The sequence below is a fragment of the Plasmodium gonderi genome, assembly GCF_002157705.1.
Source record: "Plasmodium gonderi DNA, contig: Chr14, whole genome shotgun sequence".
Lineage (NCBI taxonomy): Eukaryota > Apicomplexa > Aconoidasida > Haemosporida > Plasmodiidae > Plasmodium > Plasmodium gonderi.
In genome coordinates this window covers 1,326,725-1,344,304 of record NW_021628939.1, presented here as the reverse complement: position 1 = coordinate 1,344,304, position 17,580 = coordinate 1,326,725, and the positions used below count along the sequence as shown (strand labels likewise).

The following is a 17,580-nucleotide window of genomic DNA, read 5'->3' as shown; positions in this document are numbered from 1 at the left end:
ATAATTATAATTATGAAAAACCAAGATATAAACCACCTATGCTTAGAAACCAACCAAACACAAACAGAAGCAATTTTGTCAGAATGAATTATAATAAAGGATCAGTTGGAGGAGGAAATCCAGCATTTAGTAGAAATTACAATATACCAAAAACGGCATGGGCAAATCGAGATAACAGAAGATATTACCCAGAAAAAGAAGAAGAAATATATTCCAATGTGAAGAGTGAAAAGGGTGTGAATTTTGACATGTATGACAGTATACCAGTAGAAATTAAAGGGTTTAATAGTGAAAATATTATACCAATTGACAATTTCGATGATGCAGGATTAAATTTACATGAGATATTATTATCCAATATAAAAAAAGTAAATTACGATAAAACAACCCCAATACAAAAGTACAGTTTAAGTATAATTATGAATAAGAATGATTTAATCGGGGTTGCTCAGACAGGTAGTGGAAAAACAGCAGGATATTTATTACCAATTATTAATCATATGCTATTAAATGATCCACCAAAACATAGTTTCTATGAAGAGAATCAAAAAAGTTCGAATTATTACTATAACAGGGTTTGTTTACCTATATGTTTAATTTTGGCACCTACGAGAGAATTAGCAGTACAGATTTTTTATGATGCCAAAAAGTTTTGTTTCGAAACAGGAATTAAACCAGTAGTTTTGTATGGAGGCAGTAATATCAAAACACAATTATCGAATTTAGACAAAGGGGCAGACATCATAGTTGCGACACCTGGAAGATTAAATGATATTTTAGAAAAAGGAAAAATTAGATTATTTCTCACTTCCTTTTTAGTATTAGATGAAGCAGATAGAATGTTAGACATGGGTTTTTCTCCACAAATAAGAAGTATAGTTTATGATTATGATATGCCAGGAAATGATAATGATTCTCATATGAATCCAAACAAAATGGAATATAAGAAATATTGTAATTATATTGTGAAAAGACAAACAATTATGTTTAGTGCTACATTTAGAAAAGAAATACAAGTGTTAGCAAAAGATTATTTATTCAATTATACCTTTTTACTAGTTGGTAAAGTTGGTAGTACAAATGAATATATTAAGCAAAACTTGATATACATAGAAGAAGAAAACAAATGTAACTATCTGTTAAAATTATTATCAGAAAATAATAACGGTTTAACAATTATATTTGTTGAAACAAAAAGAAAAGCAGATATAATTGAGAGATTTCTAAATAATCAAAAATTAAATGCTGTCTGTATACATGGTGATAAGAGTCAAGATGAAAGAGAGAGGGCTTTGAAATTATTTAAAAGGGGAATAAAAAATATGTTAGTGGCAACTGATGTAGCTGCTAGAGGGTTGGATATATCAAATATTAAACATGTAATTAATTTTGATTTACCTAGTAATATAGATGATTATATTCATAGAATTGGAAGAACAGGGAGAGCTGGGAACATCGGAATTGCAACATCATTTGTTAATGATGATAATAGAAATATATTTAAAGACTTGTTAGCAACGTTGGAAGAATGCAATCAAGCAATACCTCGTTGGTTTCTCAATTTAGTCATGAGATACACAGCGAGTGCTAAATCCAATCGAAATTTTAGATATAATAAGTCTAGCAAAGGGAAGGGAAATTATTCAAGGTATAACAATAATAGTAACTTTGGATTTAGTAGCAATAACAATAGTGGAGGTGGAAATCACCCATTTAACAACAGTTCATATAATCAGCATTCTCCATTTAGTAGTAGCCATCTTTTCAATAATAACAACAACCAACATGGCTTTGGGAATAGTAGCGGATTTTCCAGCAGTCCTTTTAATAATAACAACAGTAACATGTATGGACATAGCAGTTATAACAACAATAACGACAGTAACCCCTACAACAACAATTCTGGTACCGTGAATCCATTCATGAGCAGTAGCAACAATAATAACAAATTTAACAGTAACTATGGTAACAAGAAGTTTGATGATCAAATGTTCCAAAGATCGAATTTTCAAGGCGCTGATGAAAATGTAGATGGTTGGTAAGGAGGTAAAACAAGGAAGAAAAAAACTAAAAAAAAAAAAATAGAAAAATAAAACAGAACAAAACAGTACAAAACAGAGCAAACCAGTACATAATAGTACAAAACAGAACAGAAAAAAACTACGTAAAAAAGGAGAAGCAAAACTATATGTGAACACACACCTTTTGCATATTCAATTGAGCACCCATTTTTAAAGTATTTTTTTTTTTTTTTTTTTTTGCAATATGTGCAAGGTTTAAGAATTGAATTTCTTCCCTTGTAGAATCAACATATATATACCCCTATGCAGCATTGAGCTGCTTGCATTGTTTTTGTGCACCACAAAAAAATGGAACAAGTTGTGTCGTAGCACTATGGATTATGAAGCATAAAACATCCTTTTATGAGAAAAAAAAAAAAAAAAAAAAAAAACGAAATTGATGAGAAGTAAATATAAAAATAGCTGATGCAAAGGAAAGAACAAACTGAAAGAGGCAAAGTAATAAATCGTGTGGAAGAATGAAGCTCTTTACTTTCTTACGCATCATGAAAACCTAAAACGGCACGCTGCAAAAACCATTTTTGCGTACTCAGTTTAACCACCATATGTAGTTAATAATTATTCTTGAATTCACAGAAAGAATACATTTGTTATTTTCTGTATTTTATTATTTTATTTTTTTTTATGAGAATTTTATTAGTAATATTACTAAAATTGGGCATACACAATATGCATTATATATATGCACGTATAGACCAACACACTCTATACATGTAGTTATGATCCAATTCACATGTTTTAATATTAAAATGGATTATTATAAAAAAAAAAAAAGAATATTATAATTTAATAATATTTCTTCACAAGAAACCATATTTGTATACAAATAGTAAATTTTTATTTTATTAGAACAACGTATATTATTATGCACATACCGTATTTTATTATGTAAATCATATTTCACCGTATTACACGGCAATTTCCCTATTATACAATATTTTATCATATTATATCATATTCTCAATGTTAAACGACTTTTCATTTATATCCCATATACATTCTATTTAACCATATTTAAAATCACGATGTGTTATTATATTACACTATGTTTTAGAATACTATAATGAGTTTTACTATTTTGCATTACATATATATATCGTATTATTTCCATTTTTATTACTTTTTTTTCTTTTTTCCATTTTATATGTGTATATGCGAAGCATATGATATTACAATTTTTTACCTTTTCTATAATTTATCTGTGTAAATATATATATATATATATATATATATGCATATATATTTACATATTTACATACATATTTACATATTTATACAACTTGAGTATCTATGTATATTCACATGTACATGTATAAAATTAAATGTAAATCAGCAATAAGTGTAATTGACGTATCATTTACATGAGTAAACAAAAATTAAAAAAAAAAAATATCCCCAAAAATTATAGCTGAAAATTGTGGATATATGCCTATACATAAATACTTGCACATATAAATTATATATATATATATATGTATATGTACATATTTTTTTAAATTCTTATATAAAACTTACAGCTTAAAAACGTTAAATTTTTGCATTTAAAAAATCAACATTTGAAATGGTATATATTTTTTTTTTTTTTTTTTTTGCTTTTGTTCGGGGTGATTAAGTATATTTTTAGTAATAAGCATTCCAAATCTCTTATTTTCTCTGCAAACGATATATGTCTATAAGGAGAAAAAAAAAGACTGAAGTTTCAATTACGTTTCTGTTTATTGCGTAGCTCGACTATTCATATACTTTTTTCTTCGCTTTGCAAAATAATACAAGTTCACAAAGTTACAACAGCTCAAATGAAATATTATGCAACGTCCCAAAATGTGCTACAATGTATGCAGTTGTTATAACACTGGTTGGAGCAGAAAGACCATGGTCATTTCCTGTGTTACTTTTGCATCATATGTCATATGATTTTTCATGTCTATAAAGATTTTCTCATTAAATTGAGGTAATCGTTGGGTTCGTATTTTTTATACCTATGAAAAGGAAAAAGAAGAATGGTAAAATCGTTCTAAAATACACACTTAAACATGTATATGAATTTCAAGAATCATATGTAAGTAAAGAACCATTAAACTTATTTTATTTTTTTTTTTTTTCCTTATATTTACATTTCATCGACGTAGTTACATATGCCCTTGTTGTCGCTTTCTTTTAAATTTAGTTGAATAAACTTGCTAATATTATTCCGACTTAGGTGTAGGGCATGAAGATACAGAAAGGAACAAGAGCCTGCGTGTGAAGATGGAAATATGTAGAGTTCTTTTTCGATAAATATACACAAATAGAACTGTATATGTGTATATCTGTGCAGAACAAGTGAAATAAATTTCGAACGATCCTCCCTTTAATAGCATATTTTTAATTACTTATTAATCCAAAAATGTCAGGTAGTAAGGGTCTAAAAAAAAGGGAAAACGTAAAACAAAAATAAATAAATATACTTCTAAATGCTCAGATGTATATATGTATAAATGAAAAGTTGGTAATAACCTGAATATGAAAATCTTAGAACGCTTTAATTTCCTAAAGGACATATGGATACCTAAAAAAAAAAAAAAAAAAAAAAAAAGATTACACACAAATGTGCATATTGATGTGTACACGAGGACATGTCACCTAACTGCACCCATAAGAATATTCATATTACACACTTGCGAAAAACACAGAAAGAGATATTCTATACTCTTCTATGAACGTACCTAATGCCAGCACAATGGCAATGGAGTGAGACAAATACTTCTTTTCATTAAGTATTTTTAACTCTTCGATACTTGCCTTTTCTTTGCTGAAATGAAAAGAAATTATATTATTTAAAGAAATGGTAGTCTTAAAAGAATGGAGTATTTATTTTTTTGAGTGTCCTCACTGTGTTTGTACTAAAGTGTGGAGAAATATATAACCGCATGCATTCCGTTATATCTGTTTATACAACCCAAGAGTAATATGCACAATCATTTGAAACGCTCATTTTTCCTTTACTTGTCTTTCACAAATGTATTAATTTTTCTTATGGTCTTGAAACAACTGAGGGTTTTATAGAAATCATGAATTAAGTTACAATCCATATTTTTTTTTTTTTTTTTTTTAAGGGGAATAAGATATAATATTTATATGCTCCGTTATGCATTCAAAAAGTATTGACAATTCAGGAATAAATGTTCATGTATATATTGTGTAAAACTAATAACCCATATTTTTTTTCGCAGAGCAAAGGAGTAATAAAATCAGTGAGATAAGCGCAAAAATACGTGTAAAAAAAAACAAAAGAAAAAATGAATAGGCGCTTAAACGAATTAACAAATAAAAGCGTACACGAATGAAACCGAATCATGAGAAATAAAATAACGGACGAATACGTAAACACATAAAAGAATTCATTTGTTGTTATCTTGCTGAATTCACGTTCCTAATTATTGGAGCTCTATCTCTCCGTGCCTAAACTGTTTTTTTCGATCAAGTAGAATTGTATGCACACAGATATAGCATCATTTCTCAACGTATACATTACAGTTTCTATTTTTTTGCAGAATAATTGTATTTATTTTAATTTTTTTCCCTATTAAGATTAAAAAAAAAAAAAAAAAAAAAAAACTGTACACAATATAATAAAAAAAAAAAAAAAATAATACAAAAAGGCCCTCAAGAAATCACGTCAAATCGGGAACACTTCATTTAGCACCTTTACTCACGGCATTATATGCATTCTACCCTTAAAGTACAAAAAATAAGTCCATCCTACAAATAAATATCATAATCTTAAAAGCATTATGATGTTCTTACATACATGAAAAATCATATATCTACTTCCCATTTTTGAATTCATTTCCCCTAAAAACAGATTCATACTAAAGCATGTAGTGAAAGAATTTGCAGGAATTTTCTTAACGTTGTACTCTAAATCAAAAACAGTGAAAGAGCATGCAATTGCGACACGCGGACGAGTTTGAAAAGGAAAAGAAGAAAAAAAAAATAAATAAATAAAACAAATAAAACAAATAAAACAAATAAAACATATAAAACAAAAAAAAAAATAATAACAGCAGTATCAATAGACATAGTATCGTCATGGAGAGTCCAATTACCCTTGGAAACAACAATAACCAAAGGAATATAGCAGTTTTAAACTTTGGGACTAATGACAGAAGTAACTGTGTAACTGTTCTAGAAACGGCGTTATACCTGACGGAGAAATATATTGGTAGGACAAAAACAAGAGGGGAAAACGCAACATTTGATTAAAAAGTTCTGTATGTGTTAGTACCTCGTGCATGCATAATAAACACAAGTTCATATTTGCTTATTGTCACACACTCATTCGCTCTTCCAGAAATCCATGCAAACGTACTCTCAGGAATTAGCACACTCTTGTAATTATTCACAAGTGTACATACAAATGGTTGTGCGTACACAAGCAGGATGTGCTACTGTTCCAGTGGTGAATACATACGTTTTAACCCCATTCCTTCCCTTTTTTTATACCCATTTATTTATACCCCTTTATTTATATCTCCTTATTTATGTCCTCCCCTTTTTATGAACATGTCAGGCAAAATTATCAACAGCTCATATATATACGAAACTGTTCCGGAATATGTCGTTTTGGACGAAACAATAAGATTTGAGAAGGTAAGAGAAAAGGAAATTGTATATGACATTAATTGGGTGAACGATTTGGTTACAACTTTGGAAAGATCGAGACACGAAGAAGGGGATGATTTAATTTATGAGTGTAAAGAACTTGAAAAGTTTTTAAAAAATGAAAAATTAAATGAAAGCACTATACAAGAAGTTAGTGTGGAAAAGTACGAATATGAAACAAAAAATATAATAAGAGCGAATGATGAAATTATGAAAAAGAATTTAGAACAATTTAAAAATAAATATTACACGAGTTACTTTTTTAACTTAACAGTTATAGTTAGAAGTTTTGTTGAAGATCCTTTAAGCATGTTGATAATATTAAAATACATTGAACAAATCATGAAAAGAAAGGATGCAAAAAAGGACCTTGGAGAAATATTCGAAAATCGTATTATAGATATAGATATTTTATTTTTTAACAATTATACAATTTTTGAAAAATGTATAAATTTAAAAAAAGAAGACGTATATAAAATTATTACAAAATATATTCATATAGATAACAACACTAATAAAAAACGTCTGGAAATTATCCAAAATTTGAACGATAAAATTAAATTCTTATGTATTCCTCATGTGTATACAAAGCGTAGGTACAGTATCCTACTATGCTTAAACGATATAATTCCAGATTATATACATAGTACATTAAATGAGAGTATTAATTCAGCTTATAATAACTACATTAACAAATTTGAAAAAATACATTGTGTTAATATCAGAAAAAATAATAAGAGGTTATATGTACTGAAAGATAAAGTATCTCACCTAAAAGAAAAAACACATATAGTGGGTATTTTAAATGTTAACTATGATTCATTTTCTGATGGTGGATTATTTGTTAACCCAACCAAAGCTGTTGAAAGAATGTTCGAAATGATAAATGATGGCGCGAGTGTAATTGATATTGGGGGTGAATCATCAGCTCCTTATGTCGTCCCCAATCCAAATATTACTGAACGGGATTTAGTAATACCCGTTTTGAAATTATTTAAAAAAGAGTGGAATAAACTGGTGTACGATATGACCAATAATGTGATGGATTCTCAAGGTGAAGAAAACATGGCCCTACAAAATATGATGAACACAAAACCAATTATAAGTATTGATACTGTGAATTATGATATTTTCAAAGAATGTGTAGATCTCGACGTAGTAGATATTCTAAATGATATTAGTTCATGTACACACAATCCAGATATTATAAAATTATTAAAAAAAAAAAATAAGTTTTATACCGTTGTTTTAATGCACAAAAGAGGGAATCCTCATACAATGGATAAGTTAACAAATTACAATGATCTTATTTATGATATTAAAAATTACTTAAAAGATCGATTAAATTTTCTTGTTTTAAATGGGATACCACGTTATCGAATTCTTTTTGATGTTGGTTTAGGATTTGCTAAAAAACACGATCAGTCTATTAAACTCTTGCAGCATATTCACGTTTATGATGAATATCCACTATTTCTTGGTTATTCGAGGAAACGATTTATTGCTCACTGCATGGAGAAAAATGGTACAACCAATGGGCATATCAAATTAAGCAATGGAAATAAAAACGAAGACAAAAAGGATACATCACAAATATGGAGATTTAAAATGAATTATATGCGCCAAGACAAGGATCAACTTTTGTATCAGAAAAATATTTGTGGTAATAAAATTATATGCTTCTTATTGTTACGATTTTTTGCAAAATTTCTTACAACATTGTTATCACTTGGGTTACCTCACCTAATAAATCCCACCCTGAAAAATTCCAAAAATTTACAATATAAAACTTGTTTATTTTTTATTATTTCATCCCTGTTTTCTTAGGAGGATTAGCCATTGCTTCCTACAGTTTTTATAAAAAGGTTGATCTGATCAGAGTCCACGATGTTTTAGAAACGAAAGCAGTTTTGGACGTTCTCACAAAAATACACCAATCATAGTATATTTATTCTGAAAATGATATGGAAAATATAAAGTAATTCCCTCTCCCTTTCTCCCCCAAGAAAAAAAAAAAAAACGATATCACGCATTTTTAATTACATTATGTTAGGTGTTACTATATGCCTTAATAAATGTATCAACTTCGCAAGTCTGAAGTTTTTATTTAATTTTTTTTTTTTTTTTTATATACATATGCCTTTTAGCTTGTTGCATATTTATGTATAACTTTACCTGTTTTAGCTTCTCCGATTCATGCACCAATTGAATAGAAAAAAAAAAAAAAGAAGCGATGACTCACGATAATTTTGTGCTTGTACATTTGATTATTTAAACCATTCCCTCTATGACGATTGAACAGAGTGTTTAAATATTCCTTCATGTGTGCATGAATATGGACGTATATATTTGTTTTTTCCCTATTATGTATACAGAAGTTTCATTTTTATATTCTGCGAAGCACTCCTCCGATTTTACAGTTTTATCCGTATATATATATGCTAATGTAGTTCACTGCATTTGTTAACATTCCATTTTAATAAAAATTTAGAATATTACAAGAGAACATCATTGAATGAGCTCATATTTAATTTTATATTGTCCTTAGCTTCTCACACTTGGGTGGGGAGGGGCAAAGACGTATGTACAATTGTTACGTATGCACGTCGATTACTACATGTATAAAAAGACACAGATTAAGAACGGGTCAAAAGGGTATATATGTACATATGTAAATATATACGTATATATATATATCGTCACAAAGACTACCTCTCTGCAGTAACGAATATGCAATTTCAGCTTCTATCTTTTTGCACATTATGACTATACCAAACGTGTCTCTCTGACACTGAGACATCACATCATTCCTCTTCGCCCTGCTCTTCCCCTATCTCTTTTGCTTCTTCTCCTAATTCATTTAAAATGTCTTTTTTTATAATGTTGTTCGTTCTGTTATTGAACACAGTCTCCTTGATGGGTAGATGATTATGTGACAAGGCATAACACTCCCTAGACTCGTAAACAACTATGGGAAATGAATCGTGGACATCTTCATCAGTAAAATTAATTGAATATATGTTATTCAAAAATGATATAAATTTTCTTAAAGAGAAAAAGCTCATCATTTTGGGTTTGTTATTATTTGAGGTATTACAATCTATAACAACTATATCGTATACTTCATCACAATTAAATATGTAAATTCCATAAATATATTTAATTTTTATGGTAACATATAATTTAAAATGAAATTTATCATTATTTATTTGATTTGTATTAGTTTGAATAAAATTTGCGTTTTCAATTGTGTTAATTAATTCATTTAATGATTCCTTAAAGTTACTAATTTCTATACATTTTATTTCTTTTAAAAATTTTAAATTTGATTTCTGAGCATAAAATTCTTTTTTAAAATTTTTTCTGCTATATAAACATTCTAATATGACGGAAAGAAGTAAATCTTTGTCTCTTGGTTCGGATCTATACATTTTTAAAAAAAAATTAAAAATACAAAACTCTACTTCTTCATTAGTCAGCTCAATGTCCACTTCATGTGCGCATTCGCACCAGTCTGCCTAGCAGATGGAGAAGAGACAGGAAGTTACACCATATGAAATATTTGAAAGGAATAACCAAAAAGAGAAAAAAAAAATAAGTACTTCACAAAAAAAAAAAAAAAAAAAATGCAAAAGTTGTGTTACAACTATAGTTTTTTTATATTGTAGGAATGTAGTTGTATTTTCCAAAAAAAAAAAAAAAAAAAGTTATACTTTTTTTTTCCCCATTTTCGTGGAATACTTACATGTGGATTAAAATACTTCGAGTCCAATGGCACCTCCTTAGCTAAATCTGCACGTTTTTTGAGAATTTTGTCAAAGACCCTGTACTGACTAACAACCTTTTTATTCTTATAATAATCTTCTAAAAAGGTTTTCTTTAACGTCATATTTTTTTTTTTATTTTTTTTTTCTAACCCATCGATGAAGTTAGTGCAACAAAATTCAAATTGTTTATAAATGTACGATAAGAAGGTTCCGCTATATACTTGAGCGTCTTCTTTTTTTAATTCATCTAGGTTGTTTTCTTCATCAACATCGAAGAAATCATTAAGTGGGCAAATTGAGCTGTCCGACATTTTTCATTTATATTTATATCTTTACTTACATCTTTATTTATATTTTTACTATATTTTTACTATATTTTTACTATATTTTTACTATATTTTTACTATATATTTACTTATATTTTTATTTATATTTTTGCTTATATTTTTTATTCCTTATTTAATTTTTTTTTTATTTTGTTCTCTCTGAAGGAATGTACACACTACCAAGCGAAGTTACATAACTTGTTTGTCCTGGATTAAAAAAAAGGAAAAAAGGTTACTCAAATGCTTGCTTCAGTGCCAGGTGGGTATAATTTGCCTGTCTACATATGCTTGTATAATATGTATGTGCATATAATTATAAATATGTTTTTGTTTACTTAGCACTTACTGGCTTCACGTGTCAGAATGAAAAAAATATTAATCAGATTTATTTAAAATTTATACTTTTATTGTATTAAAAAGAAGTGAGAAATATTCATACAAAAGGGAACTGCATTAAAAATATCATCAGAATAATCTGCTTCCCTGAGTGAAACACTCATAATTTTGTTCGCATAATAAAATATAAATATGTATATTCAAATGGTAATATTTGCACTTACTTATATGATGCATGTTCGTGCTTATGTGGAAAATTTTCCTGAACTCTTTTTAGCAAAATGATTTAGCGGAAGATGCATTTTTATTTAGCTCTTTTTCAGAATTTTTTTTTTTCTTATAATTTTTCCGAATTGTGAATGAGGTGATAAAGCCACCGGTTTTAATCGTACAACAGAATGGAATGTAAGTGCAAAAAAGTGTTGACTAAAACGAATATTTGAAATTGTATATGTTATTTTTCTGTTCATATAAATAAACCAACAAATGAATAGACAGGTGGGTATAAATAATCATTCGGTCGCAAAAATAACGTGAACATTTAAAGATTCAAATTAAAAAAAAAAAAAAAAAAAATGGTGGCGTCAACTAATAGAAAAAAAGTTTTCCAGACATCAAATTACATCCACATGTGTTATGTAACGTATCATATTTTTAGTTGAAAAAAGCGCTATTAACTGGATGTGTAAAAGAAAAAAAATAAAATAAATATTTCAGATAAACGTTTCATAAAGGACCATGAGAATATGTATACGTACGTAGAGGAAGACAAATTATTCAAACTAACTGCAACATAATTACCGTCTAATTGGATTAACCACAACAGTGCATATCGAAAATTGACAACACTTGATCTGCATACAGAGGAAGCGCATGAAACATTTTTTTTGCGCAAACTTTTATACAATTACAGTATATTAACAGTCATTATAAAATGTTTTGGAAAGTTTTTACACCGTCTGAATGTGTGAAAGGAAATAAATTCGAATAACTCTTTTGTGAATTATTTTATTCTTTTTTTTTATTCTATTTTTTTGTTCCTTTTTTTTTGTTCCTTTTTTTTTAAACTAAAGCAGCCCAATTTGAAACAAGGAAAAGGTATTTAACATGGGTTAGGAGTAATTGGGTATCTTTTAAAATGTGAAACAATGTGTTCAAAAGTTCCAAATATATATTTTTTAAAAAAGAAACAAAAAGAAATTTTTCATGCTGTATGAACGTACGAAGATAGGAACATTTCCCACTTTTGCCCACTCACTTTCACGGAAAAGAAGCAAATAAGCGGATGGACAAAACGGATGGGCAGAATAACAAAGCAATACAAAGTGTTATATCCTTTTTTCCATTGCAAGAAATATTTTTTGTACGTATGAATGGGCATTTCTCCAAGGCAACGTTGATAAGTATAGAGTAATAAATTTATCATCAAGGTGGTCATTTCCACGTCCAATCTTAACACCTCTTTTCAATTTTTAATATTGCATTCTGTGTATATTTGTATATGTCCCTTGTAAATAACAAGAAGGAAAAAAAAACAAATAATCGAGGGAACAATAAAAACGTAACAGTTCTTGACGGAAAAAAAAAAAAAAAAAAAAACGCTCCACCCTTTTTCGATTTACTTTGTCCCCTCATATGTCTTCTTTCCTTAAAAGCCTATTTGAAAGAATTCATTTTCATTTTGGTGCGCTTCGAAAAATGTGTATTTATGTGTACCCAAATGCTCATAAGTATACATTACATAATGCAGCACAGGTAAAAATTGCTATTATTCACCTCCCTATTTCAATTTATTTATTTTATATTTTTTTAATGGTGAATTTTTTTTTTTTTTTTCCCCCCCTTCCCCCAATTCTTTCAATATACCTTTCGTTATTATTGTAGCTTATGATTCATAACTAAATTAAGTGTGTGTTTTAAAAAAATGTGTGGAGAAAGAACAGCGAATGCACAAACGCATATACATTTACACATTGGCTCATATGTATTCTGTATGTGCATAAATGTGTATATTATTTTTCTTTTCGTTTAAAAGTTTTGCCCAGAAATTTAAAAAGAATTAATTCTGTCCATCGCTCACCGATTGATAGGTTTATCCATTCGTATAAAGGTACCTAAATCATTTCGTAATTTGTTCACTACATTTTACATAAGTGGGTTTTCTTCCCATTTATAAAGCACATGAACATGACTATTTATCCTCGTTCCGTAGCAAGTACAATTATTTCCCCGAATTAAATCCAACATAGTGAAGAAGTACTCATATGTACGTGTGTATCATAGGCGTACATGAGTATATATATAAGTGCACACCATTTGTATGCACACTGCTTATACACGCGCAGCATATATATATATATATATATATATATATATATATATATATATACATATCTGCATATTCTAAGGTATATGCCAAAGTACCCTCCTGTGAGGACAATGTGAGAGAGCAATTTTTATACATGGTGTATATACCTCGGGTTATGCAACGAAATTTGGGTGAATGACAATAAAAGGAATTAGTCAAAATGGACATGGCAAACATAAATTTTGAAAGCGGCTGGAAAATAATAAAAGAAGAGGCGATTCAAAAGATAGAAAATTATTTAGAAAATGAGAACATTGAAAACAAAAAGCATCTGTTTAGCGCAATGGAGTATACGAGATTGTATACAGTTGTTTACAATATGTGTGCAAAAAAGAACCCATTTTGCTATTCGAAAGAAGTTTATAGAAAATATGGAGAAAGCCTATCCATATATGCAGTTGAAAAAATTAAGCCTTTATTAAGGAATAAAGAAGATTTAACAAAAACCAAAATTTTGATAGTTGCATGGTGTAAATATTCATTTTATACAAGTTGGATGAATAAATTTTTACAATACCTTGATCGATACTATGTCGAATATAATAGTTCTTTGTGTCTAAGTGCGTATACAAAGAATATATTCAAAATAACATTGTTTAACGATTTAAGAGATGTTATTAGAAAAATCGTTTACCAGATTTATGATAATTTGAGGATACAAGAAAATGAAGAAGAAAAAAAGCTACTCTGTGATTTAGTCCATTTATATAAAGAATTAGATGAAGACAGTAATGAAAAAATGTATGAGCATGACATAGAAAAAAAGATTCTAGAAAATGTAGAAAATTTTTATAAAAAGGAAGGAGATATGTGGATACAAAATTTAACATTTGATGAGTACATTATATCAATTGAAAATTCTATAGAAAAAGAATTTGAAAAAAATAAAACCTTAAATTTAATTGAAGAAACATGCGAAAAAGTAACAAATATTGTAGTGAGAATATTAATATATGAAAAGTTAGAGCAACTATTAAACAATAAAAAAAATATATTTGATTTGTTAAAAAATAATAGCATAAGATGTTTAAGAAGAACTTACATTTTATTTTCTTATTTCCCGGAAGCTATAGAAGGATTAAAAAAAATGATAGGGGATTATGTAAAAACGGAGGGAAATAATTTGAAAGAAAAATATATACAAAAATCAAGAGACATTAGTATCAACGCAAAAAATGATGAAGATCTATTTTACGGTTCAAATATAAATAGTAATATTACACAACAAAATTATGAATATGCCCTGTGTACATATATTGACGACTTAATTAAATTGCATAATCATTATGACAATGTATTTAAATCAGCCTTTTTTACTATATCGAATAAATCAATAGATAATAATTTTAAGGAATGTCTGAAAGATTACTTTGAAAGTTTTGTAGAACACGACGATGAACATTTTAGCACAGTAAAATTGTTAGTGTTGTACGCTGACAATATATTAACAAAAGGGGAATCTACAAATGTTTCATCTCAACAAGCGAATATTGAAACACAATCATGCAACGAATTTGTTAGTGGCCAAGCGCATGATACTACGTGCATCGGTAGCAATGGGGAACTTGATGATACTGAAAAAAACAGTGATTTAGCTAATTTAAAGAAAAAGATGACAGAGATTGTAGAAATATTCAACTATACAAGCAATAAAGAAAGTTTTTTCGAATACTACAGAATTTATCTAGCGAACAGATTGATTAATAATATATATATATCCCTAGATGCTGAAAAGAAATTTATCGAAAATTTGTATTATTTGTGTGGATCTCAATATACATCCAAGTTGGTAGGCATGATTCAAGATATTGTAAATAACAACACGATGAATAATAAATTTCTTGAATTTGCCTATACAAAATATGCACTATGTAAAAATGAATATAATTCTAAATGTATAGAGGATTTTTTCTCTGTGAAAATATTGAATAAAGGTTTTTGGCCACCCTTAGAAAAGACTCCTATGAAATTAAATGATACTTTTAACAAATATATAGAATTATTTGAAGAATATTATAAATCTGATAATAAAAATAAAAAATTGGAATGGATATACGAATTAAGTGAAGTTATTTTAACATGTGTTTTTCAAAATTGTACCTACTACTTATACTGCAATATTGTAAATGCCCAAGTTCTTTTATTATTTAACAAGCATAATTTTATTAATTATGAAATTGTAAAAACAGAATTGAACTTAGATTTGAAAACATTTACCAATAACATGTACTCCTGTATACATTATTTTAAAATTATATATTCAAATGATCAAACAGTTGATTGGAATTCATCGAATTTTTTTATAAATCAAAATTTTTCGTATCCTCATAACAAAGTTTACATCAAAAAAGCTACTACTTTGCTGTCTAAGGAACATGAAAAAGCCAAAGAAGACCGAACAATGGCGATAGAAGCCGCCATAGTTCGTGTAATGAAAACTCATAAAAAATTATTTTATGACCAAATATTTAATTATGTCAAAAAATCCCTATCCTGTTTCTCTCCCACTAACCAGGTAAATCAGTCCCATCCAATTCATCCATACACTCCCTTTTTTTTTTTTTTTTTTTTTTTTTTTTTTTTCTTTTTCCCCATTGCGCGCTCGTGTGTGTATACGTGTACTGTAAGAGAGTAGCCAAAACGACATTCTAAATTATGAAATCCTTTTTGTGAAACTTTCTTCCAATGTGCATCCCTGATAAAGCATGTTCTTATCAGTCTACCATGTGATAAATGGGTGTCCTTTCCACTTGTGTGTGACACAGATGCGCTTACAAGTTTTTATGTATTTTCATTACCCCAATAAGATAACATTACACCTCCCTATACGCATACACACCAGATTATAGAGAAAAAAATAGATTTGCTAGTTGAAAGGGAATATATTCAGAAGGAAGAAAATAGCCAATTGTATGTATATATACCGTAAAGAACTGATCACAGAAAAGACATCACTATGACGAAAGGATGTAAAATAGATTAGCAACAAAATGCACTGAAGCAATAAGGATGAGTAGTAAGCAAAAAAAAAACAAAAAATGACGAAAATTACAAATATATACAAATGTTTAGAGGTATATTAATTTATAAAAGTATGTCACTTTTTTTTTTTTTTTTCTCCTTTTTTCGTCATCAATATGTGGTTATTAATACAACCTATGAACAGAGGCATTTAGTATTTTCTACATATTTGTTTAATATTCGTTAGTGAGGTATTGCGTTTGTGTGTACAATGTTATTATTCATGTGATCCAGAAGGTTCACGAGAAATGTGATGTTCAACATCATTAGTATTGTTTCGCGTTCGATGTGTGTAAATATTGCATCATATACATATATAAGTACATTTATTACATTTTCTACCCTTTTATTCAGTTCATTTCTTATATAACGAAAAACGTCCATCGTTGTACATTACCCTCGTATGATTATTAAAAGCATTTTTGTTAACTTTTTTTTTTTTTGCTCCTGCTTTGGGGGCTCATGTATCACTATTTCATTTTAACGTTCATGTAATTGTTCTTCTTATGTGGATGTTTTGTTGGTTTCCTTTTTTTTTTTTTTTTTTTTTTTTTTTTTTTTTTTTTTTTGACATATAAATTTTGAGAAATCTGTCCTAAATTTTTTTTATTTCCAAATAGATTTTAATGTAATTAAAAACGCTGGACTATTTAATATAAAGAGATTCCTATGTGTAGAAACATACCTAGGTTTAGGTCAGGGGGTGTACCTATTTTTGATGTACTAAGGGAACCCTTTTTTTTTTTTTTTTTTATCTTTTTAATTTTATAAATAATAATGTATACGTCTACGCATAAATACTAAAATTTCCAGGTGGTAAATGGGTATAAAAATTATTCGATTTTGTAAGGTTGCGAATGTTTTGATGTGCTATCTGTTTAGGGGACATGGTAGATATACAAAATTTTTATGTGTATATACTATGTGTGCATGTATGCACATATTTCTCTGTGCTAGACAAAAACACAATTTACACAGAAAATGCTAGTTATAACACAACGGAGGAAAAAAAAAAAAAAAAAAAAAAAAAATTACAA

At 28.2% G+C, this 17,580-nt stretch overlaps 5 protein-coding genes across 5 annotated transcripts in view; 3 read left to right on the top strand and 2 right to left on the bottom strand.

The window, feature by feature from the left end:
• Positions 1 to 2,042, top strand: part of PGO_142890 (DEAD/DEAH box helicase) — a gene marked incomplete at both ends in the record, with an annotated part of 2,670 nt that extends 628 nt beyond the window's left edge. The window contains one exon of the mRNA XM_028690280.1: positions 1 to 2,042. This exon is cut by the window's left edge and continues 628 nt beyond it. Within this exon, the coding sequence (XP_028546081.1) occupies positions 1 to 2,042 (2,042 nt within the window).
• Positions 2,043 to 4,005: 1,963 nt separating this feature from the next.
• On the bottom strand, positions 4,006 to 5,152 carry PGO_142880 (hypothetical protein, conserved; the record flags this gene model as incomplete). Its single annotated transcript, XM_028690279.1, has 6 exons — positions 4,006 to 4,060; positions 4,196 to 4,316; positions 4,454 to 4,485; positions 4,578 to 4,629; positions 4,787 to 4,872; positions 5,067 to 5,152. The coding sequence occupies 6 exons, from the start codon at positions 5,150 to 5,152 to the stop codon at positions 4,006 to 4,008; spliced, it is 432 nt and encodes a 143-aa protein (XP_028546080.1).
• Positions 5,153 to 6,152: 1,000 nt separating this feature from the next.
• On the top strand, positions 6,153 to 8,668 carry PGO_142870 (hydroxymethylpterin pyrophosphokinase-dihydropteroate synthetase; the record flags this gene model as incomplete). Its single annotated transcript, XM_028690278.1, has 3 exons — positions 6,153 to 6,285; positions 6,634 to 8,388; positions 8,553 to 8,668. The coding sequence occupies 3 exons, from the start codon at positions 6,153 to 6,155 to the stop codon at positions 8,666 to 8,668; spliced, it is 2,004 nt and encodes a 667-aa protein (XP_028546079.1).
• Positions 8,669 to 9,529: 861 nt separating this feature from the next.
• PGO_142860 (hypothetical protein, conserved) lies at positions 9,530 to 10,803 on the bottom strand (the record flags this gene model as incomplete). The annotated part of the gene is made up of 2 exons (XM_028690277.1): positions 9,530 to 10,243; positions 10,471 to 10,803. 2 exons carry the CDS (start codon positions 10,801 to 10,803, stop codon positions 9,530 to 9,532), a joined length of 1,047 nt encoding a protein of 348 aa, XP_028546078.1.
• A 2,879-nt stretch (positions 10,804 to 13,682) lies between these two features.
• PGO_142850 (cullin-1) lies at positions 13,683 to 16,451 on the top strand (the record flags this gene model as incomplete). Its single annotated transcript, XM_028690276.1, has 2 exons — positions 13,683 to 16,037; positions 16,365 to 16,451. 2 exons carry the CDS (start codon positions 13,683 to 13,685, stop codon positions 16,449 to 16,451), a joined length of 2,442 nt encoding a protein of 813 aa, XP_028546077.1.
• Positions 16,452 to 17,580: the final 1,129 nt, after the last annotated feature.